At 36.0% G+C, this 25,541-nt stretch overlaps 3 protein-coding genes across 3 annotated transcripts; 2 read left to right on the top strand and 1 right to left on the bottom strand.

The window, feature by feature from the left end:
- Positions 1–1,805: 1,805 nt before the first annotated feature.
- On the top strand, positions 1,806–2,757 carry LOC132064580 (embryo-specific protein ATS3A-like). The gene has a single exon (XM_059457610.1). The coding sequence runs from the start codon at positions 1,908–1,910 to the stop codon at positions 2,394–2,396; it is 489 nt and encodes a 162-aa protein (XP_059313593.1). The 5' UTR covers positions 1,806–1,907; the 3' UTR covers positions 2,397–2,757.
- Positions 2,758–5,875: 3,118 nt separating this feature from the next.
- LOC132064582 (embryo-specific protein ATS3A-like) lies at positions 5,876–6,519 on the top strand. The gene has a single exon (XM_059457613.1). The coding sequence runs from the start codon at positions 5,946–5,948 to the stop codon at positions 6,444–6,446; it is 501 nt and encodes a 166-aa protein (XP_059313596.1). The 5' UTR covers positions 5,876–5,945; the 3' UTR covers positions 6,447–6,519.
- A 666-nt stretch (positions 6,520–7,185) lies between these two features.
- LOC132064581 (potassium channel AKT2/3-like) lies at positions 7,186–20,087 on the bottom strand. The gene is made up of 11 exons (XM_059457612.1): positions 19,678–20,087; positions 14,058–14,276; positions 10,442–10,600; positions 10,278–10,335; positions 9,808–10,125; positions 9,354–9,593; positions 8,761–9,078; positions 8,487–8,675; positions 8,281–8,356; positions 7,617–8,180; positions 7,186–7,473 (listed from the first exon to the last, which is right to left on the bottom strand). Exons 1-11 carry the CDS (start codon positions 19,926–19,928, stop codon positions 7,346–7,348), a joined length of 2,520 nt encoding a protein of 839 aa, XP_059313595.1. The 5' UTR covers positions 19,929–20,087; the 3' UTR covers positions 7,186–7,345.
- Positions 20,088–25,541: the final 5,454 nt, after the last annotated feature.

Here is a 25,541-nt window from a genome sequence, read left to right on the forward strand (position 1 = left end):
TTCGATGAAAGGTCATTTGAAATCTAGTCATGCCACAAAGAGAATAGAAAGCCACATACCTCGTCGATGGAGTTATATACATTTTCCCGGAGTCCTCGAACGTCTTACGAATGATTTCCTACATAATACAGACTATTCAAGATCAAAATCAAGGTCATAGCTTATAGAAATCTTCATGTAGACATTTAATTGAGCAACTCATGGGCGTGAATTTATAGGACTTTTTGTAGTGTAATTTCCTCATAAAACGCTACCAAATTCTACTTTTCTACTCCTCCTCGTCAATACAATCCAATCCATATCAACACAGCTCCAAACAACACGTTAAAGCCACATAAAACAACCCAACTATCAAGCCAAGTCCATAAGAGTTCACAAGAATTGTCAAAGCTTATTCTATGGGGTTTTCACCAAATTTCTAGGTTTAATTACTTGTAGAAGTTCAAAGAGATCAAAAGGAAGTTAAAATATACCTTAGATGATCAAAATCACTCCAAACTCCAAGTTACTTCAAGGTGAAGTCCTTATCCCGAAAACGGAATTAGCGGAAAAAAATCACAATTCCGTAGTTGCCATGTTGTTCTTCATGTTAAAGTTGATAGATTTGCTATTGGTTTGGATTGAGATTGATGGAGGATTAATTGGAGAGGGTTTGAGAGTTTTACAAGTCATGTATGGTGAGGAAATGGAGAAAAAAAATCGTGAAGAGGGGTCTTTTATATAACTTAAAGTGAGCGACCACCGACCTTGGTCAAGCTTTGTTCATGGCAGTTTGCGTCCTTGGACGAAAATGCGAATATCTCTCTACTCCGATGTTATATCGACGAGCGGTAAAATGCAATGGAAACTAGACTCGTAGACCTTCGATTTGGTAGGTGGATCACCCCGTAACTCCAAGTAGATTGAGAGAAAAGCTCCGAGACATCGACCCGAATTTCGGTGAAATTTACAAACTTAACTTGCGACGCCTTTGTCGACTTTCGTGATTACGACTCGTTTGACTTCCAAACTTAACGAAGAGACCATTATACAATTCAAATACTTCATATCATTACTTGCTTAGCATGTGGAGCACTCACAATCTCACCCAAAAGTACAAGTTATCGTATTCCCAACTTGCTGTCTTTTGACGAAACTCATGCTTCTTTGATTCATTCACCCTCCAAATCTTCCGCCACTTACTAATATTATTTATAGACTCTTGTAACCATTTTTATTAATAAAATCAATCCCTTTTATCCTCAACATGATTTCTTTTTGAACTTACGTCGACGAACTCATGATGTGACTTTAACATGCGAAAATCCGAGGTGTAACAAGAATGATACAGTGGCCTAGATTGGCTGCAAACTGGATGTGTGAGTGGTGTATATGGGTTATTTCCCCTACAAAATATTGCATTGGGCTGTATATTTTTATAAATAATCTTAACTGGTTGGGCTTACCAGGCCCAGTATGATCAGAAAAGAATTTGTGGCCCAACCAATTGAAATTTAACGGATCTCCTCCAAGGCGAACAGAAATAGATCTCCTTCAAACTCTATATAATTTTAATTAATAAAAGAAAGAAAAAAATGGAGCTGTCTATATATTTGGCGTTGAATAATTAACTGACACATGTGTGGTGATCGTGTTAAGTATTTTATCTCGTGGGCAAGAATTTAAAATTATTTAACTTAGAGTCCAAATCAGATACTCCTAGTAGTATATTAAAAGTGGGACCAAATTTTATTTTGTTTATCTTTTAGTAGCCACGTTGCATGGAAATCTCTTTCATTAATATATAAGACACGGAGTACCCGGTGCGTAAAAAAAAAAAAAGAAAAAAAAAAGGGGGGTTGGTGAGGCTATTATAATTCAACTAACATATACAGTAGTAGTAATCAAACAATTATCATCAAAATCAGATGAAAATGTGTGGTCGTCTCCTTGTGCTCCTATTCCTCAGCTTATCATTTTTCTTCTTCAATTTCTCCCAAGCAAGATCAATAATTACTTCAACTTCAACAAAACAAGATGTTACTGCAGCTAGGAAATGCTCATACACATTGACAATCAAAACAAGTTGTTCTTCATCTAAATACACCAGAGATAAAGTCAGTATTGCTTTTGGAGATTCTTATGGATTTGAGGTCTACGCGCCAAGACTAGATAACCCATCTTCGAGAATATTCGAGAGGTGCTCTACTGATACTTTCAAGATCAATGGCCCATGTACTTATGAGATCTGTTACCTTTACTTGAAGAGAGTTGGATCTGATGGCTGGAAACCACAGAGCGTTAAGGTGTACGGTCCAAGTCGTCCCGTTATTACATTTAAATTTAATAAGTTTTTACCTAATGGAGTCTGGTTTGGATTTAATCACTGCCTTAAACTGTCTGCATCTGTTATGTAGGAATCCAATATGTATGAATTCAACCATGAATTTTGTGTTTTGCAGATTTAATTGATGCAAAACTATAGTATAAAAGTGTATTGTTTGGAGAATAAAAGATACGGAGGACCCCGGTATAAAGGGTTGTTTGGATGGTTGTTACCCTTTTATCGTGTCTTATATATTTGCTCTTACAACAGGGGAAGGGAATAAAATACTTCGGTATTGGTTGAGTTTGAACTGTATATTTTAATTTATAACCGTGGAAGGCAGGGAGTTCACGAAGAACTAGCCCTCAACCCCATATTTACAGTAGTTCTTCACAAAGAGCAAAATTTGTAATGCTGAAAATAATACAGTATAATTTGTTTTACACTATTAATGTATGTGTATATACGTTCAACTCTTATATATTTGCTCTTAGTAATAACTTTGATCCAAGATCCTAGTAGAGTTAAGAAAAAAACGTAACTTCCTTGTACCAGTTCAGCTGCTAGCACCCATCATCATGAACAACTTTTCATGTAGTTAGTGGGTGCTAAACTAGTAAATATACGTTATGCATAATTTTTTTAATACAAATTTGTCACTTTACTTTACAACAAGTACCTGGTATGTATTTTACAGATCATGTCAAGCAAATCTGAGAAGATAACTCTTTAAGTTAATTGAATAAGAGAATAATATATTGTTGACTTTCAAATAAAAAAATTGGATTAAAGATTTTGAATACATTGTTGTTAAGAACTTGAAGAACGAATAAAATGGGCAAAGACAAAAATTAAAGGAAAGGTTATTGATCAAGCAAGGTACAACAATTTTTTCTATTTCTCTTCTTGAACCCAACCGCCTCTTGATTGTTAGTCGACAAGTAGATTTCTTGTTGTTTGTAGAGCTAAAATAGTGATTAGAGTACCTGCTTCATAAAAATTTGAGTGGTCAAAATTAGATTAGAAAGGTAAAACTCGCCATTGTTGTAGCTAGAAAACATGAGTCATGTCACATGACTTTGAATTCGAATCTAATTTTTGTGATTTGAAGTGAGTGTTGTTTAGACTAGCCGAAAATAGTCTAAAGAGGTTTTCTTCATAATTTAAAGTTATTTGGTAGAGATTTGAACTTGTTTTGAACAAGAATTGCAACTGAAATTAAAATTGCACAAAAAGTTCATCTCTGTAGCTAGCTAACTTGTTCTATACTTTTATACACGTTAGATATATTATTTTTAGGTGCATAAATACTGGATAAACATAATTGTCTAAAGAAAGTTGGCTATGCAAATGTAAACTGAAAATGTGACTTCATGAATGCAAAACATTGTATTGACTATTTGTGCTATACCTTTTTGAAATCATTTTTTTGCACGGATTGCCCTTCTTTTGGGGGTGGTCTTTAAATTTTGGCCCTCATATTTGTGGTCTTTAAATTTTACCCCTCATATTTGTGGTCTTTAAATTTTACCCCTCATATTTGTGGTCTTTAAGTTTTGCCTTTCGCTTGAAAAGTTGGGCGAATACCTGAGGTTCTGGGTTCAAACCCCCGCTCAGGCATAAAATAAAAAAATAATTTCGCAAGGCAAGGCTGGGGGGCGTGTATCTTTGGATCGACATACTGATCCTGAAGAAAAACTAAAGTTATCTTTGGATCCGGCATAACTAAAATCTAACCATAAGACGAACTTTTCCTTAAAAATAGTTTAGTTATGCCTTATGGGGCAGACTTTTAGTTAAGGCATAACCAAAAGTATGCCCCATAAGGTGGAACTTTTCCTTAAGGCATAGACTTTGCCTTATAATGCAAACTTTTTGTTATGCCTTAAGGAAAAGTTCCGCCTTATGGGGCATATTTTTAGTTATGTCTTATGGGGCACACTTTTAGCTAAGGCATAACTAAAAGCATGCCCCATAAGGCGGAACTTTTCCCTTAAGGCATAATTAAAAGTTTGCCTTGATATGTAAAAAAAAAAAAATATATGTCTCAAGGCAAAGTCTGCCGGAGGGGGCAGAGTGAAATTCAAACTCTGCTTTGCGAATTTTTAAAATTTTTTGACTGAGCGGGGGTTTGAATCTGGAACCCATGAATTTTAGGCGAAGGACAAAACTTAAAGACTAACAATTTGAGGGACAAAATTTAAAGACCACCCCAAAAGAAGAACAATTCTGCGAATTGCCCTTTTGAAATTAGGGAAAAGGACATTGTGTGTCCACTCAACCAAACTAATCCCACATTTAATCACTGTTTGGGCTTAACTTCACTAGATGTTCGTTCGGCCCAAAATAATGCCAAAAAATGGCCGTTCGGCCCAAAATAATGCCAAGGCTGACCGGCCCAACAGCCCAGGTGCTTAAAAAAAAAGACTTTTTATGGAGACTAAGTCGTCACAAAAAGTCGCCACTAAAGGGTTGCTACAGCATATATACATATGTTGGAATTATATATACACTTTATATAAAAGAAGTATACATTTTATATACATATGCTGGAATTAATCATACATAAATTATACGTTAATTATACCTTTATTATACGCATATTATGCAATAATGATATGATATTTTTTTTTACATATACAATAGCGATACATATTATATACCACAATGATACGGTTTCTACAATACATTTTTTATACGTATGATACACTTTTTATACAAGACTGATACAGTTTATATACACATGTTGGAATTATATATACACTTTCTATACAAGAATGATACAGTTTATATACGTATGATACATTTTATATGCATATACAACCGGGCTACATATTAGATACACATATGATACAGTTTCTATACATATGATATATTTTATATACATATACAGCAGGGACACATATTATACAGTTTCTATACATCAAAGCTTTTTCAGTCCTGCAATGGCGTCTTCATATGAATCCTCTACCATTTTCGTAACCTGCAACTCACAAATAAAATTGGAGAAGAAGGTGGAAGAGGAAGAAGAAAAATGGAGAAGGCAGAAAAAGAAGGGAAAGTGAAATTAGTTTAGTGGTTATAATTTGAGTTTAAGAGAATTGTGGCCATCGGGTGGGATATTTTTGGCCGAGCGGCCATTTATGTCCTTTCCCCTTGAAATTAATCTTAACTGGTTGGGCTTACCAGGCCCAGTATGATCAGAAAAGAATTCTCTGGCCCAACCAGTTAAAAATGGATATCCTCCAAGCGAATGGAAAAGATCTCCCGCAAGCTTTATTATTATTATTATTATTATTTTGGTTCATGTCGGCAAGCTTTATGTAATTTAATTAATAATAGAAAGAAAAATGTGGCTGTCTATATATTTAACCTTGACAATTAATTGATACGTGTAGGTGTTAAAGTACTGTATCTGGTGAGCTAAATTTTAAAATTTAAAATTTGATTGCGTATAGAGTTCAAATCGAATATAATAAACGTGGGACTACATTTTACCTTTTTTAGTAGCCACGTGGCACACAAATATCTTTCATTAGTAAGATACGGAGTACCCGATGCATAAAAAGAAAAACAGGGGGCTGGTGAGGTGAGGCCATTAAAAACTCAACAAAATATCTACACTAGTCATCAAAATTAAATGTTGATGAAAATGGGTGCTCACCTCCTTGTGCTCCTATTCCTCAGCTTAGCTGCTTTCTCCCAAGCAAGATCATCAATTACTTCAACTTCACCAAAGCCCCAAATTTTCACAACCAAAACCAATCAAAGCGACGCTACTGCTAGGAAATGTTCATACACATTAACCATAAAAACAAGTTGTTCTTCACCTAAATACACCAGAGACAAAGTGAGTATTGCTTTTGGAGATTCTTATGGATTTGAGGTCCACGCGCCAAGAATAGATAACCCTTCGGCAAGGATATTTGAGAGCTGCTCTACCGATACTTTCAAGATTAATGGCCCTTGTATTTATGAGGTCTGTTACCTTAACTTGAAGAGAGTTGGATCTGATGGCTGGAAACCTGAGAGCGTCAAGGTGTACGGTCCAAATCGTCCTGCTATTACCTTTAACTATAATAAGTTTCTGCCTAATGGAGTCTGGTTTGGATTTAATCACTGTCGTAAACGCTCTCTCTAGGAAGAAGCCACTATTATGTATGAAATCTGTGTTTTAATTGATGTATTTTAATGGTTATTACTTATTGTATTTGTATCGTATTGTATTGTTATGCTATATTCGTTAAAGCAATTGTGTAATGATTAAAAGTGCCATTGTATTTTTATTTTTGAACGATTTTCATAACTCTTCACGATATGATGACATTATAATAAAGAGAGCTTTTACTTCTCAGATCGGCGACTAATTTTTTTTTTAAATATAGAAATGTATAATTTTTTTTGGAACAGACTAAAAAGAAAAGTGTATCACTTAAATTTGGACAGAGAGAGTAATAAGGAGGTTCCCTATTTAGGTGTATGTTTTCACGTTTGTGCCGAATTTAAATGTTCCTGCCTCCGTCTCAATTTATGTGACGCCTTTTCCTTTTTAGTCAGTCCTAAAACGAATGATATCTTTTCATATTTAATAACAAATTAACTTCAAACTTCCTGTTTTATCTTTAATGAAATATTTATAACCACATAAATTTGTAAAGCTTATTTTACCACAAATATTTTCCCCCACTACTGGGACTTAGAAGTTGTTAAATTTAACTAAAATAAAATAATATAGAATCATGCAACATTACTTGTTATGCATAAATTGAACATTATTTGTTATTACTTGACTTTAGACACTATTTATTGAGACGCCCTTTTATCCCATCAATAGATTTTCCATTGCAACAAGCTCAGGCAAAAGTTTGAGAATACATCACTAGGGAATTGGTTGGATGTTTTAATAACTTAGTGCTCAATATGCCACACAAATTGGGAAGGACTGAATGTCCACTATACATTTCTCTTCTGAGTGCTTTAGTGATATATAGCAAGCTGTGCATGTGAATATACACTTCTTAAGTGTCATAATAGGTATTGCTACAAATAGTTTGGATCTTCAACTATAAATAGCTTATCATTATCTCTTATCACTTCAATAGAGTCAATTTCTGATCCGTCTTGATCCGTCACCGATGTGTTTGTTGCATCAAATCCAAATTTCTGACCTGTATAAGACGCAAATATAATAATAACAATGTCTCAGTCACAAACAATAATATTATCAATTCTTTTCATGTTTCAACGTTTTATCACACGTATGCTATGTTGTTACGTTTGAAATATCAGAAACTGCATAAAAGTAAATTACCTGCAATGATCTTGAGCTCTGCAAGTGAATTTGGAAGCATAATTAATTTGCCAGGTTCACTGCAATGAGTTCTTGTCCTGATCACGGGATGGCCTCTGTATATGCCAACTCTAAAAGACGATTGATTGCTAGTGCTTTCCGGTTTGTACTTCTGCTCTTGTTCGCGCCACTTTTGAGCAACTTCATCCATTGTGTCGGGGACCATAACCCTGTGTCCTACTTCACGTTTTTGCAGCATCCCACTTAGGTTCATCGAATTAAGCTTGTACTTTAACTTTTCATCAATCTCAGCTCCATTCATTAGAAGTAGCTTTACCATGTCTTTATGATTTTCTTCCAATGCAACATGAATAGCAGTTGATCCATCGCGATCTTTTGAGTCAACTTGTAATCCTTGTCTTAGGAGTTCTTTCATCACTGTTAAGTCATTTTTCCTAGCTGCTGTGCATAAGAGGTCACCAGCAACATAGGGATCAGAGACGGAAGCCCAATGGTACAATACGCGAAAAGTTGAATGGTGTTTTGCTGCTATAGCTTCCCACAGCGCTGTGTGACCATTTACATCTGCATTTTATGGTACAATCAAGACATTGGTTAGCCAATTAGCCCTGTCAAACATTCTAGCTAGGTGAAGTTTACGATAATATATCTCGAGAATGACTACCTTGAAGGTATATGTTACATCCATGTCTAAGAAGCACCATAACACACTCTTCGTGCCCTTTCGATGCTGCAATGTGCTGATGCATCAGAAAGAGAAACATAATGTCATAAACTGTGAAAGAGAAACTAATGTTATTGGCATCACAGACAAGTAAAATGAAAGGACAAAGTCCTTTTCAAGTACATGTAGGCTACGAAGAGACTTACCAGTGGGGTTCTTCCTTGAGCGTCTCCGATATCAGGATCTAATCTTGCCTTGAGTAGTTCATCAAGGAAAGTAGCATTACCTGTACTAGCAACAATTAGCAAGTTGACAGACATGTTTAGGTCACCATTTTCTTCCTTAACTTCATGAAATAAATCTCCTAGCCTTAAGCCCTTGAGCTTCTTGTGATGCTGCAATTACCATAACAAAGGCACATATCAAGATTCAGCTCTAAATTGGCCAGTGGGAAAACATCACAAGGTAGTTTGCACTAACCTGAAGGAAGTTCTTGATCATGATGATATTATCTTCTTGTCTGGTTTTCATTGCTTCAATCAAATTACGTGTTCTTATCTTCAAGAGCTGTGAAAGTGTCTTGGTTCGGTACGTGTAGCTCTGAGGCCTGCAACAAAATGCTCCTACTTCTCCTATCATATCTCCAGATTTATAAGTCCAAACAATCTGCTCATTCTCCAATTCAGACTCAATCATTTCCACCTCTCCTGATACTATGATGTACAACTCGTCTGGCGATTCATTCTGCATTATTACATCCTCCCTTGGTGGTATGTACTCTGCCTTCATATCTACAACCTGCAGATTCATCAATTAGACACACAATTACTGTTGAGAATATTATTAAATAATAAAAGTGTGCTTTCTCTAACATCTTAAGGTTTTAAGATTAGATGGTCACACACTTCAACATGGTATCAGTAGAGGCAGAGGTATTGAGATCGAATCTCCACGTGCTTGGACCATGAAAAAGTACCAGGCCCGCACGTGAGGGGGCATGCTGCGATCATCACACAAAACACGCTTCAATAATTGCACATATATATACCATATTCAACAAAGTTATATCTTACCAAAAGTAACAGAATTTCCTTTGTGACACCCTTGAAAAGATAAACTTTCTCCACTGTTGGCAAAAACAAATGGTGCCTGATGCTCTTGCAGAGTATCTTAGGAAGTTGTTCAATCAATTCCTGCTGGTTTAGGCTCTCTGCCCTGAATCTTAAACACATGTAAGCCAATATTTGGTCTTTTAATCTTGGAGGCAAACGATTTCGACAAACGAAATTCGATGCTGCTTGGATGCTATCCCTCTGCAACATACCATAAAAAATCACTTACATCTCAATTTCTTTTTATTTCACATGCACTGTGCGCTTATTTAGTGATGATTCACAGAGGCGGATCTAAAACTTGAAAACACTGGATGCGTAGTCTAATATGCACATAATTCTAAAGTACTTGATCCACCTCGAATGATGAAACATATGTATACACTAACAATCCAAAGAAAAGCGGAGATCTTACGAATTCCATGGTACGACGAGTTCCTTGGACGACTAAATTGGTCATGTTACCAATTATATAAGCAGTGAGGCCAAGATTGAAAAGCATGTAGAAAATGATGAAGACCATTTCCAAAGTGTTGACAGCATGAAAGTCACCATAGCCAACAGTTGTCATGGTGGTCATGGACCAATATTGAGCTGCAATGTACCTAATCAAAAGACTTGTCTCCTTGTAATTTGGATTCATAGCTCCTAACCAAGTATCTCCTTGGTGTGGATATCTATCAGCTAGCAAATAGTAGAGGCATCCAGCACAGTGAACTGTTAATAGTGTTACCTGTTACATGCCATTGGCTTGGTCAGATTTGGGAAACTACTTAACAATTCAATTAGTTTTTCTTCTGAGAGTTTGACTTTTATCCTTTTACATTATCAGATGTCTCAAGGATAACCGTGTATAAGTTAAATATGTTGTCTTTTAGTACTTACAAATAGAAGCCTGGCACATCTGACCCAAAAGTAGCTGAATCTCATGTCCTTTTCTAGCCTGCCAAAAAATGAAAGAGTTCAGACTTCAGTGTAATAGTTTTGAAATGGTGGTGTTAGTATGCCAAGTGCCATCTAGATAACTTAGTAGTAAAAATGAGACAGACCTGGTAAAAAATTGTTTGACCCTGCGAAGACGCCAGAATCTGAGCATTCCTAGAACGGAGTAAGAAACGCCGACTTGGTGTTTGCCAGTGAGCAACAAGGCAAAAAGATCAAATGGTACGGTTGAGACCACATCCATTATAAACCATGTTGATAAGTATCTGTATTGTTATCATCATCATTGTATTAGCTATCGTCTTACTTAATATATGAAGAGTCAACATAATAAAGAAACTCTAACATGATTATAATGCAAATCTTATGTACAACACTACATTCTTTTTTTTTTTGCTTCACTTAGGAGTTAGGAGGCGGGAAAAATTATAAAAGGAAAGACTGTGAGAGTCAAACTCACACTTATTACGGAAGACTCTTACGGATATTATAAATGTAAGGTTTCAATCGGGGAATGGGTTTATAGGCCATTACAAAATATTTTTAGTTTTATGATTTTTTACGAGAGATCTTCATTTTTTACACATAAGATATCTGAAAAAATTCGCATAAGAGAACTAAAAAGATCATTTTCTTCTATTCAAATTATAAGAGGGCAAGAGATCTCATTTCTTCATTTCAATCTCGCTTAGATACTCTCGTTTATTTTTCACTATTCACAACTTGTTGGTCAGATGGTCAGCACCCCCAACTAGGGGTGTACAAAGAAAACCGACAAACCGCACCAAACCGATAATCCGATTCAAATCGAGAAAAAAACCGATTAGTGGTTTGGTATTGAAAAAATAAACCCAACCATAATTGGTTCGGTTTGGTTTTAACAAAAAAAAAAAAATCAGACCGAACCAAAACAACACAAAATTACATGTATAAATAATTTTTAAAATATTTTATACATAAAAACATCTATTTATAATGTAATTTATAAACTTTTCTTAAGTTTTTTCATAGTTTTGTCGTTTAACATATTATTTCAAGCTTGAACTTAGAATTTTTAATGGTCCATTAAGTTTTATATTATAGCCCATTGATGTAAGTAACTCAAACAAAACTCAAATCAATACTAATGCTAACAAAATAAATTCAATTTTAACACTAGAAATAACAATAATGTTGGATATCTTTTAATACATACTATTAATTTTGCAATGGTTTATGAAAAAACATAACTTAATTTAGTTTTTCTTTAATATATAGTCATGTAATTAATAATTAGCCGTACTTTTTCCTTTTAGTACTTTTAGATTATGATCATTATCATGATGGCTTAGCGAGTTCATATCTTTTTTTGTTGAATATTTTAGTACAATGTCATCACTTATCACACATTTTGTGTAGGTAGTTTTATCTTACTAGGACAAAAGAAATATTCGAAACACAAGTTATATGTTTTGTATGAAAACTTTACCCAAAAAAAACGAACAACCCGAGAAAACCGAAAAATCCAAAAAAACCAGAAGTTAAAAAACGCGACTTTTGTTGGTTTGATTTGATTTATAGATTTAAAAACTCGACACAATTGGTTTGATTTGGTATTTGAGAAATCCGAACCAACCGGTATACACCCCTACCCCCAACTTACAACCCCAAAGGGAGGGAATTTTTTTTTTTTTTTTAAATTCACGACTCTACTCTTACCTCAAAAAATACATACAGAAATTCAAGTAACATTGTGTAATTAATTGGATATTTAAGTACAATTAGTAACACTAATATTTGTTTGAAGTTAAACTTTGATCTTTTCGTTATCTTGAAAACCATAAACTGCCATTCTTTTTCCTTATTTTACGTACTTGTCCCTTCAAATTATGCGACTATTATGGCAAATTAACTTTATGATCTTGAAAGCGAGACTTCAATATCTTCAATATGGGGATCTTAGTAGATCAGTTGATTCGTTATCGGAACTTTCACCTTATTGGTGAGGACCGGTTTGATTCCACACATTATATACCCTCCCCCATTTCCCCTTCCCCTACCCCCTATGTAATACTCCCTCCATTCCATAATAAGTGACTCTTTTAGCTCATGCACACTCCTTAAGAAATTGTTCACTACTAAAGCGTCACTTATTTTGAAACAAAATAAAAAGCCTAAATGGTCACTTAATATGGAATAGAGGGAGTAATTTTTTATTTTTTTTTAAAAGTGTCTTCAATATCAAGATATTTTGACTCTTCAAAATAACGTGCAAATTTTAAAACCGTGAAATGAATATCAAGATCTTTTGACTCTTCAAGATAACGTGAAAATTTTAAAATTGTGAAATACTCCGAAGGTTAAACAGTGGACGACTACTTGGCAGGTCAAGATTTATCGACTTCGGCCACAGAGTGGAGGGCTTTGGCAGTTAGCATATGCCATATGGTTCGTATTAGTGCTTGAAGGTTGTATTCATTTTTTATGTTTCCGTGCTACCACCTTTCTCTTATAGCATCGCCAAAAGATTATTCTAAAATCTGAAAGTGGAAATAAAAGGGGAGTTGTGAATTGTTTATGTTAATTCTTTCTTGTATATTAACTTATTTTGGATGGTGCGTGTGGGGTGGGAGAGAATCTAGCCAAATTAATATATATTGAGTCAAATTGTCAGAACACAAAAAGACATATAGATTTTGATATCTTGTAATCATTGAACAACCAAGTATTGGCAAATGAAGAAAAAAGAAAAGGTAATGGGGCTTCCACTTTACTATGCAAAAGAGTTCAAATATAAAATACCTAACGATCTAACAAGATGAGAAAGACGTTTCCTTCTAGAGGATCAAATCTACTTGCCACCACAAATTTCATTCGTAATATGAAAGAATATCAATCTTTATAAAATTAAAAATTCAAGTTGATCTTTAGAGAATTAAAAATTCAAGTTGCTTTATACATTTCTTTGACCCAAAAAAAAAAAAAAGAGAGAGACTGGTCAATATTTCTAGATTGTACTTTATATATACCTCTCTTACTATTTTTGATATATATTCAAATAATCCATCTTTCTGATTCCGTAGAGTGTAACCCTGAAAGGAAGAAAGGACCAAGATTCTACATGTGCATCAAGAATTATTTTGAACACGACATAAATACCTGATCTACGTATAATTCTATAGATGATTGTCATTTGTAAACCCAAAAAGCTTTTTGATTTTCTTAATGAGGTTAACATAAGGAGCAATTATTTTCCAAGTGATTGAGTTAACTTTAATCAGCGCCATTCTTTGTGGGTGATACTTGGTAGCTAGGTTAAGACATTTGAGGCGGTCTAACGTTTTTCCCGTACGTGACAGACAAAATGCATGTTTTAAAACTTCTATGCGCGCAGTATATATTAATGTAAAATTTATTTACACAATCAGATGTACTTGTAAGATAATTAAATGTAAATATCTATGTTTTGGAAACCTAGTAAAAAGAATTAGTTTGACCAGTTATAGTAGATTACTACTGTGTTTTTCAGGTAATCATACACCACTTGTTAATAAAAGTTGTCTATTATTGCAAGTCAACTTAACCTGATGTTGTAATATATGTATGCACTGTCTATTTACGGAATTTGAATTGTTAACTTGCTATCAAATGTTACATTATATATCTAGCTAGTATAAAAAATCCTTATTTGTCGGTGAATCGGTGTATATCAATCACTTAAATTAATCATGTAAGAATACGTACCTTATAGCAATTTCTTTCCTGTCACGTACAAGGAGCTGAGTTGTATCATCAATATAGGCAACGAAGAAAGTCAAGAAGATATCAGCAGCAAAGAAGACATCCACAACGTTGTCGATGATGTATAGCGTTGTGTTTGGGTTGGAGTGCGTGAATGCTATCTCAAATGGACAAACCCATACTGAATACGCCACCATTATTACCATTACTGTCTCCCAACATCTGCATACACATCCATCTCACATATTCAAAATTATTAATGACGGAATTTTACGCCCCACTATATACTACTGGTGTATGGCATAATTTACCCTAGGACCATGATTATTTCAATGAATGTAATTAACTAGTAGAGTGAATTTAATTGATGTCTGACGTCATCTTAATGTTGAGTCACTTTTAGCACCTAAAAGTACTTCTCGATTTTGATTTAAGAAATTTATTTAAGTAAATAGAGTTTCTATTCACCCTTCACCATGGTTATGTCGCATAAAAAACAAAATTGCCCAACCTAATAAATTAAAGCGGCTTGGGGATAGAGGGTTTTCTAAAGTAAAAGAAAAAAGCTTCTCATAGGATTAAACTAAACTAAGTCGTAGCTCTAGTTTTTTTTTTTTTTTTTCAATTATAGGAATGGCACTTCACAGTCCACACATAAAAGCTTCAAGTAGTTGGTACGTTCTATTTCTCAACTTGTTGATAGACTATGTAATAGTATAAATATTGTAAATATTCCCTTCCTCTACGTATTGTGTCAGTCCCGTAATTTAGGCTAGTATCATTCTAATTAGGGATACTATTTGTATATAATAACTTTGATACATCAATACAAGGCACCTGGACAGATTTGCATTTGGTATCGTACTAGGTTTCCTTCCCAAACCCTAGCCGTCCACCTCTCTTTTCTCTTTCAACCCTAACCCTAAGCGAGTCCCCTTCCTCCTTCCTCTTCTCCTCCCATTGCCGACAACAAAAATTTCCGTTTAACCGTCACGAATGTGAAATCCTTAATCCCAATCACTCTGAACATGGAAACCGCCATTATCACGAATGGGCAACCCTTATTCAAAGTCCTAAACCGCGTTCGCTCCGCGCTCGAGCACATCATACCACCCATCGACACCGTCGACTCACCGCGTGCCACGCAACAAAGGCGGCTAACCTTCCGCTACGGGAAAACGCCTAGGGACGGTGGTCCTTCAACGATATACGCCACCGTCTCCCATGATATTCTTACCTCTATTCTCGTGGCCGGATGATGTTGAGAAGGCTTGGAATCGAGTTGCTCAACTTTTCCAAGATAACAAACACTCACGGGCGTACCTTGAAACCGAATTCACCACCACAAAAATAGGCCGACTTCGCTCGCGATTGCGCTTTCATTACAATAGGCTCAAGTCTCTCTCGCGGATACGGCTGCAACGTCGGTCGCCCGGAGTGTCCGTCGCCCAACGTCTGGTCTTGCGACCTCGCCTTGCGCACGAGACGTGTACACTTTGTCACCACCATTCACCGAAAGATGTCTTGCCTTCTTTTCCCGAAGGTGCCCGGGGTTTTGAAGGGGGGTCCCCCAAAGCGTGCCCGGATTCCAACCCCCGCCCCTCCCTTTTGGAAATGACACCCCTCCCCCACCCGGCGGTCCAAAAACCCGAAACCGCGGGGTAAAATCGTGCGGTTTTTAAACCCCAAGCGGGGAAAAAATAACAACAACAACCCCAACCCCCGGGGGGGACCCGGGGGGCCGGCTGGAACGCCCCGGGGACCAATGCGGCCGCGTCGACGGGAGCGGCCCACCAGCGAGGGGCTGGCCATCGGGGCCCGGCCGGCCGCCCCCGTGCGAAAGGGCCACCCCCCCCCGCCCGTACCCGACGAGATAAATGCGGAAGAAATGGTTCGCCACGTCGCGGCCCTACGGCGAGTCGCATTTCGGCGCGGTCCCCCCCGCAGTGCCTATTCCATGCACGTTCCTCCCAACCTTCGGGTACACTCCGAGCGACGCGGACAGCCCACATAACTTATCCTTGCATCCAATTTGGATGACACTGGGTACATGGACACCGAAGGACTTACGATGACGCTAACTCGTGTGCTCTCGTCTTATTTAATTTCGAGTACACTGAATCATTGTTGGTAATGGTAGCACTATTCCAATTCGAGGCTATGGTCATACATCCCTTCCCCCACCTAATGCTCAATTACGTCTCCGAAATATGTTGCGTATCCAAACTCATCAAAAACCTTGTTTCCGTACGTAAATTCACTAAGGATAATAATGTTTCCATGAGTTTCGATCCTTCGGGTTTTCTCGTAGGATTTACCGACGGGGAGCCGCCTAACGAGATGTGAGAGCACCGGGAAATTGTATCCTCTCAATGCCACGTAACGGTCCACTCCACCATCCACCTTCCTTGCCGCATCACCTAGCTTCAGGCATTCCCGCCTCGCCATCCGGAAAAGCTATCCTGTTCTCTTCGTAGTAATGCCTTACCGAATGTAATAGGGCCCGTACTTCTTTTTTTGCACCTCTTGTCCTTTGGGAAACATGTTAAATTGCCATTTTCGATTCGTTGTCGTACTACTATGCCGTTTGACATTATTCATAGCGATTTATGGACATCTCCGTTTTAAGTTCTAACGGGCACCGTATTATGTTTTCTTTTCTTGATGATTATAGTAATTTTCTTTTGGACTTTTCCTATCTCTAACAAGTCCCAAGTGTATTCTATCTTTCTATCTTTTTAAGGCATTAATACGGACTAATTCGAAAGAGACATTAAAAACATTCAATGTGACAATGGGCGGAATTCGCAAACGGGCAATTTCAATCTTTTTGCGCCTCCAATGGTATAAATTTTCGGTTTTCTTGCTCCATACATCCCCTCAAAATGGCAAAGCGAACGAAAAATTAAATCCATTAACAACATAGTGCGCACTCTTCTTGTCCACTCCTCCGTCCCCCCTCTTTTTGGCATCATGCTCTCCAACGGCCACCTACCTCCTCAATATACTTCCCACTAAAGTCCTTAGGGCATAAATCACCAACCCAAGTTCTCTATCAACGAACCCCTCCCCTATTCTCATCTCCTAAGTTTTTTGGCGTCTATGCTATCCACTTTTCCCATCTACGACTATTCATAAGCTTTACAAGCAAGATCCACCCCATGTGTTTTTTGGGCTATCCGTCAATCATGAGGATATAAGTGTTATGATTTGTCCACCAACAAAATCATCATCTCACTAAGCATGTCCTCTTTGACGAAACTCAATTTCCCTTCTCCAAATCGCACTCCCTCCCCAACGTCCTATGAATTCTTTCGGGACCATGGCATTTCCCCATATACCTTGCATTTTCTATCTCCACCGCTCCTCCCGTCGTTCCCGTCCACCCTCCACCGCTCCCGCACAAAGGGACACGGCCCGCGAGCCCCTCCCCCCCATCGCCCCACCCGAGGATCGCCCGCCCCGCCGGGGCCGGACACGCCCGCCCGTCCCTCCCCATCGCCCCACCCGTGATCGCCTGGGGCCCTACCACCCACCCGGGCGGCCATCGCCGGGGCAGCCCTCCCGCATGGTTACCAGAGGCCAACGCGGATTTTCAAACCCAAACAACCTTTCAACTTAAATACTTCCACCCCTTCCTCTCTCCATCTCGCCTCCCGCGAAACTCAATGCTCTAAAATGACCACAATCGAAAGTCACCATGGCCGACGAATATAATGCTCTAATTACACAAGACGCGGGAGTTGGTTCCACGTCCCCCGATGTGAATCTTATTCGTTCTCTATGTGGATTTTTCGTCATAAAAAGAATTTCGATGGTTCTTTTCGAGGCACAAAGCCCGTCTGTCCGCGATGACAGGTGTCTCAACAGTCGAGTCGATCGCGACGAGATCTTCATCCCAGGCCGTCAAGCCGACTACTATTCGCACCGTTTCTCGAGCATTGCACTTACACACTCTTGGCCCATTCATCACTGGATGTCAAGAATGCTTTCTCACACCTGCATCTTAACGAGACTCGTTATACGCATCGCCCTATCGGGTTTAAGGACCCACGCATCCCCATCATGTCTCGTCTCTTGAAGAAATCGTTGTACCCGCCCTTAAGCAAGCTCCCCGTGCACGGTGTTCCAACGCTTGCGTATCTATGTCTCCACCATTGGTTTTTCACATACGAGATCCGATCACTCTCTTTTATTTATTGTCGAGGTTCCTCGACATTGCTACATTACTCGCTATATGTTGATGATATTATTCTCACAGCTCTTCCTCTCGATGCTCTCACGAAATCCATCACGTGTTCTGCTTAGTGCCGAATTTGCTGCGAAGGATTCGGCCCTCTCGACCTATTTTACGGGTATCGCATGTTACCCCACTTCACACGGCATGTTTCTCTCTCGTGTAAAGTGTACGCACACATTGTAGCGAGCGTGCGGCATGACCGCTCGTAAGCCCGGGCCGACACCTATTACACCAAAGCCAAACGTGCCAGCCCGCCCTCCTTGCGACGATCCCACCCAATATCGTAAGTCGGCCGGCCGCGTTAGACCTTACATTCACACGACCAGACATCTCCTACGCGGTTCAACAAGTATGCCTTCACACGCACGATCCCAAGGTTGCCCATACGCATGCTCTTAAACGCATAGTCCGATACATTCAAGGTACTATTGACTTTGGTCTCCATCTCGTACAAGTCCTCCATCGCTCTCTTCTCTTTATACCGACGCGTATCGTGGTTGTCCTGACACTCGCCGCTCCACATCCGGTTACCGTGTCTTCCCCGCCGATAACCTCCTCTCCCCGGTCATCCAAACGGCAGCCCACTATGTCTAAATCGAGTGCCGAGGCCGAATACCGTGGCGTTGCTAATGTAGTATCTCGAGTCCCGTTGGCTTCGCAACCTCGAGCTCCGTTGTCCAACGGGCCACCACATTAGTCTATCGTGATAATGTTAGTGCCATATACCTATCGTGTAATCCAAGCCAAAGACCAACGCACTAAACATATCGAGATGGACATACATTTCGTACGTGAGAAAGCGTTGCCCGTGGAGAAGTTCGTGTCCTTCACGTCCCGTCCCGCTACCGCATCGCGTATATCTTCACTAAAGGTCTTCCCGCGCGTGCTCTTTGATGATTTCGTACGACAGCCTAAGCGTACGACAACCTCCCGCTTCGACCGCGGGGGGTGTGATAGACTATGTAATAGTATAAATATTGTAAATATTCCCTTCCTTATGTATTGTAATCAGGTCCTGTAATTTAGGCTAGTATCATTCTAATTAGGGATACCTACTTTGTATATAATAACTTTGATACATCAATACAAGGCACGGATTGATTTCCTACACCAACAATTGCAAGAAGTGAGACTAGACGTTTACTTCTACAACTTCCCTTTTCTTTTCTTTTCCTTTCTTTCTTTCTTGGCTTGCCACTCCCTTTTTTCTTCTTCATTTAAGGACAGATTCTTGGGGTTGTCATGAAGACATATGGATCTCGAATATGGGAAGAAATGAGTTTAATTTGTCCACTGGCTCTTGTAGGTGATCTAAAAGTATAAATGTTTTTTCATGATGTGTACTGTCATTATATAGAAGTTAAACTCGTTAATTCTACTAACCTGTATCTTGTATCCATTGGAGTGATGATAAAGCCTTTCTCCTGAGTTTGATTCTGGTTGTACCCATTGGAACCAAGTGGAGGGAGAATGAGCTTTGACAGATTCCGGAAACTGAGGTCATCTGAAGTATCAGCTGTATTGCTACTCCCAGGGCTATCATCTTGCACATGTTGGTCTTTTTGGCTATCTTCAATAATCATGTTTTTGGTACAGCTATTATATACAACATAAGATGAATGGCTCATTTGCATATTGAATATGTTATCAAAGAGATGTACCTATATGAGCAAAAAAAGCTAAAATGGTAGTACAATTGTGGGGTTGATAAGTTAGATGAATAATTGCAAGAGAGAGAAAATCAGTAGGAAAAGAAGTATACTATTTTGGTTGTAAATGGTGTATAGGTGATCACAGATAAAAGCTGATTAAATTGTGGTGTGTATAGTGAGGAAAGAATGGAATGTGGACCTATTGTACATGACTTTGTGGTCCTATAAATATTAAGTGACCTCTTGAAAGATGCTATAGGAAATTGCTATGGTGTGAAATTGGACCCTTTTTACCTTAGTGTGAAATTGCACCTGCTAGCGTGTTATTGATTGATTTTTATTTATGATTAGGTCTTGAAAATAAATCAGATGGTTGGAGAGATGTGATATTTTAATGTCCTATATGTAAATAAGTGCATGGGGGACCCTCTTCAACACGCAGCCCAGGCACCTTCCTGTCGAGAAATTGACACAATTGCACTAAAATGTTTTTTGCATTATTTTATGAACATTGATGAATTTCATGTTGACATGTAAGGACTTTGTCTTTGTACAAGACAAATATTGGTATATGTTTAGATGACAGGAATTTATGGGTATAAGGCTTATACTCACTGCTATGTGCAAAGATTCCTTAAGGTGACAAAATATCATTCATTTTGAGTTTAGATTCTATACAGTAACGGTATACAAAATATTTATAGATAATCATAAATAACTACTGTAATTTAGTCAGTAATTTGATGAAAATGGTAATTGTTGCCTACAACAACATGCAAACTTAAAATGTTTTGCATTTAATTAACCAAGATAAATCGGTATAAATTAGATTTAGTGGTCCTTTCGGTTTGCTGCTATAAAAAAAATTAACTTCCCGAAAATGGTAATCTTAATATGTTAATTGAGTGATTTAATTAAATACATGTTCTCGACTTTATGTTAAATTAATTTAACTATTTTTTTTTGGGGGGTTGGGGTTTCGGTGGGGGGGGGGGGGGGGGGGATAGAGAGTAGGCGTTTTATTAACTATTTGGCCAAAAAAACTAGGTTTATAGTTTGACTTTATATTTACTTCTAAAAAGCACCTTTGGGCAATTGGTATTCCAACTTCGATATGTTGTTATCAATAAATATTTCAGGCGGAAGTTACATAAAAACAAGTAAATAAGTAAAATATTTCGTAATCTATAACTATTAACTAAATTACATAATCTACAATATATACTCTATATTTAGGGTATATGTATGATTTTATACCATAAATAAATAAAAAGTTGCTATAAATAAAAGGCTAATAATAAGAAGTTTCCTATATTAGTGATAACCAAATTAAAATACATATCAGAACACATTAATTACTTTTCTAAACATCCCAATACACTAAGCTAGCATTTTAATCCATAAAATAATATACTATATTATACAATTCCTTGAACAAGTATGTATATATATATATATATATATATATATATATATATATATATATATATATATATATATATATATATATATATTCTATGTACTTATATATTACGTATATTTCACTATTATATACTATATATAATATTATTTTTTATGTATATTAACTAGTATATACTATATATAAAATAATTTCTTATGTATAATAAACAAAAAGTGTATATATATGTGTGTGTGTGTGTGTATGTTTGACCACATACATTATTGTATATATTAGGCATATATTGTTTATCATATTAAATATATACAAATATAAATTTAATTGAGTTAATTTTCCTATTTCATGGAAGATAGAGAAAAAAATTGAATAATTAATATGTGATGGCAGAAAGGAAGCCAAGTTTTATAGGATGAGGTGTCAATTATTTATTACGATCCTCTTTTAGTGGTAATCCATAAGTAATTCTATTATTCTTTCTATATATTGTATATTGTATATTTTATATGTTATTGTAGAGTACAATTGGTTGGCACATAGAGTAATATATTCATATATTAGGTATATTGTAATATTATATACCATATACACAAATAATGTTATTATATTATATACTATATATAATATACAAACTTAAATATTCTAATTCCAGCTATTATATTCACAATATTTTGTTATCGTCTTTTCAGTTAAATATACCAATTTGAATATACCATATACTTTTTAAGGTATATTTTCATGTACATTTCTTATACCATATTTCCATATACGATATCTTTTCATGTACTTTTCTTAATATTAATATATTCAAATAATTTCTTTTAGTCACAAAAAAATAATTGAATCATCATCAAGTGAAATTGAAAAAAAAAATAATAAAAAGGAGGGAACGAAAGAAAAAAAAATCTTTTTAAAACGGTAGATAAAATATGGGATTTGAAGTTGACTTTGTTATGTTTATTTAGAAAATTGCATTCTAATGATTTTGAAAGAAAGAGAAAGTAAAAAGTGGATATGCATTAATAGTAGTAACTCCTAAAATTAAGAATTATTAATATTTTAGGAATGTAAAAAGTTGTATTTTTGTAATTAAGAAGTTAAAATTTTAAAAAAATTATATTTATGTAATTTTTTGAAAATAGTCGTAATCTTTTTAATTATCATTTAAAAAAGTTGTATTTGTGTGACTTTCCCATATTTCATGGTGTCTTTGGTAGGCATATTGTCTTTCTATGATTGTCTTGCATGTTTTAGACAAACAAGGAATTTGCTGATTTTTAACTTCATTCTTCTTCTTCTAGAGGTTTATGTCCATATAATTGTCAAGTGGATTGACATATAGCCACTACAAAGCATTCAAGTTAACGGTTATTATTAAGTCTCTCTAACACACGATGCATAAATTTGACTTCAACTCTCTTTCCTTTAAAAACGACTGACTACACTCTATTAGCCTTTAAATCCATACCCATGGGATAAAATATAGCATATTCTCCAATTAAATGTCGACATTCTAATCAAGCCTAGTTGGTATACACTAGAGTCTAGACACCGTAACATTTTATTTCAGGACCTCTTATGATTAAAAGCGGATTCAGGATTTGAAGCATTTAAGTTCCTATAGCGACCTCAAGTTAATAATATAATAATAATTGGGTGCACAGACAAATATTTATAAAAATTTAGTAAATTTTTTAATATTATATTGTCTGTGCAAAAGCTAGTGAATCCGGCTTCTAGTTCCGCCCCTGCTTATGATTGAAATTTTTTGGTACGAGCAATACATGATAAACTGAAAAATCTCTTAACCAAAAGGGCATAAACAGACAAATTTGTCAAGGATCATAAGCCCAAAGGAAAAGAGTACCCCTGCTTGAAAGTAAAAATAAAACAAAGAGTTAAATCAATGTTATGGATAGTTAAAAATGAGTTTTACTTTAATATGCTGACGATGTAAAAAAAATCCCATGTATCACAAGAAAGTATTACAGTTAATGCAATCTCACAATCATAAAGGGCCATCTAGTATGAGTAATTTGACTAGTACCCCACAATTTTATTTAAGAAACTGAATTAATGTGGTCTATTTTGACGAATAGTCTCAATCGACAACCCCTCTGTCCCTACCTTGATTTTGATATTATGAGTAATCTTAATCCAAAAGCATCATATCTAAGGAACATTTTCCTAACCAATAGGTTAGGGAATTTGAGTCGGCAGTATTACAAGTTCGAATTCCACTAATCTTTGACTACTTTCCTGTTAATTACATGAAAGGAAGTAATTTCAAAATTAAGGACAAGGGTGAAAGATTTTTATTTAAATACGAAAATTTAGCATAAAATTTAATCGTTGCGTCCCTATTTTTGCATATCTTGCAAAACCAGGCATGTTTTGTTTTAGGGGCAAGACAAATGACATCTTTACCCTTCCACTCTCCTCTTCTTCTCCATCTATCTTCTGCATATACCAAAATTAAGAATGCAGTCTACACACATTCTTAGTTGATTCAAGTACACCTAAGTACTTGTAAGAATGAACAGGTTGCTTATCAGTGCTCCCTCCGTCTCAAAATATTTCTCGCATTTTTCATTTACACGCCCATTAAGAAAGCATTTATATGGGTACCATTTTAACTACATATTCCATCGTGTTCTCTCTCTTCAATAAATATTTATTCCATTAATGATGAAACTTCTTAAATGTTGCTATGTGAACTTACAAAATCAGCCCATTGATGTAATTAATACAAGGGTAAAATGAGAAAAAACTACTTAACTTTATATTGGGTAAATAAAACGATAAATATTTTTAGTAAGGACGACAAATATTTGAGACGGGGGAGTATTTTTAAAGCCTACACAGGTTGTTTTAGATTTGCTAAAACACAATTGTAAAAATGACGCATCAGAGTAGCTTGTTATAAGTAGGGTGTACAAAGTAAACCGATAAACCGCACCAAACCGATAAACCGAGTCAAATCGAGAAAAAAACCAGACTAGTGGTTTAATTTGACTTGGTTTGGTGTTGGAAAAAAAAAATCGACCATAATTGGTTTGGTTTGGTTTTAGCTAAAAAAAAAAAGTCAAACCGAACCAAACCAACCAGACATTACATTTATTCAATTTTTAAAATATCTTATGCATAAATATATTTATTTGTAATGTAATTTATAAATTTTTCTTATATTTTTTCGCAGTTTTTTGTCTATTATCATATTATTTCAAGCTTGAAATTTGAATTTTGAATGTCAATAAGTTTTATATCCCATAGATGTCAGTAACTCAAAGAAAGTCCAAACCAAAATCAACTTAACACTAATGCTAACAAAAGAAATTCAATTCTACGACTAGGAATGAAAATAACGTCGAATATTTATTCTTTAGTTTTACATAATTGGTCTAGAGAGTGAAAATACATAACTGAATTTTTTTCTTTGTCATGTAATTAATACTTATTAGTCGTACTTATTTTAGCATGACTTAGTATTTTTAGATTATGGTCTTTTTCTTTATGGCTTATTAATTAGCAATATTTATTTTAATCGATTTTTTTTTGTAGAATATTTTAATACAATGATATTTTAATTTAATGTCATCACTCATCTCACATTTTGTGTTATTTTCTTAAGAAACACCTTAATTATATAGTTGTATCTTACTAGGACTAAAGAAATATTTGAAGTAAAAGTTATATGTTTTGTATGAAGACTTTTCCGGGGAAAAATCCGAAAAACCCGAGAAAATCGAATAGCCCAAAAAAAAAACCCGAGGTTGAAAAACTCAAATTTTATTAGTTTGGTTTGGTGTATGAAAAATTCAAATTAACCTGTACACCTCTAGTTATAAGTAATTCAATGGGACAGTTAAGTCTAACATAACATAAAGTTATACTAATTTATCATGATTTGCATGCCACGGTTCTAAAATATATTTTTTCCTCTTTCTAGTGAGGTACACTGAATGGACTAAAGGGCATCTTTTTAGTCACATTTAGATTTACGAAAATGAAGAAAAGAAACGTCAAAAGATTCTGTGAAGACCAACCAAGGCTCCACATCTGTTCCGCCAAACAATTTTAAAAACTGCTTTTATCCTATTTTCATGTTTTTCCAATTTAGCGTTTTTGTGCTTCTTAACGAGAGAAACAAATGGCATCATGGAAGCAACTTGAGAAAC

This window comes from Lycium ferocissimum, chromosome 7 (assembly GCF_029784015.1).
Source record: "Lycium ferocissimum isolate CSIRO_LF1 chromosome 7, AGI_CSIRO_Lferr_CH_V1, whole genome shotgun sequence".
Taxonomy (NCBI): Eukaryota; Viridiplantae; Streptophyta; class Magnoliopsida; order Solanales; family Solanaceae; genus Lycium; species Lycium ferocissimum.

Bases quoted from the DNA above. Each gene is read 5' to 3' on its own strand.
- LOC132064580 (XM_059457610.1), top strand. From the start codon at position 1,908: ATGAAAATGTGTGGTCGTCTCCTTGTGCTCCTATTCCTCAGCTTATCA.
- LOC132064582 (XM_059457613.1), top strand. From the start codon at position 5,946: ATGTTGATGAAAATGGGTGCTCACCTCCTTGTGCTCCTATTCCTCAGC.
- LOC132064581 (XM_059457612.1), bottom strand. From the start codon at position 19,928: ATGCAAATGAGCCATTCATCTTATGTTGTATATAATAGCTGTACCAAA. The intron at 14,277-19,677 runs GTTAGTAGAATT...ATGTGTATGCAG, and splicing joins CCAATGGATACAAGATACAG to ATGTTGGGAGACAGTAATGG. The intron at 8,181-8,280 runs GTAGTCATTCTC...CATAAAATGCAG, and splicing joins ATGTAACATATACCTTCAAG to ATGTAAATGGTCACACAGCG.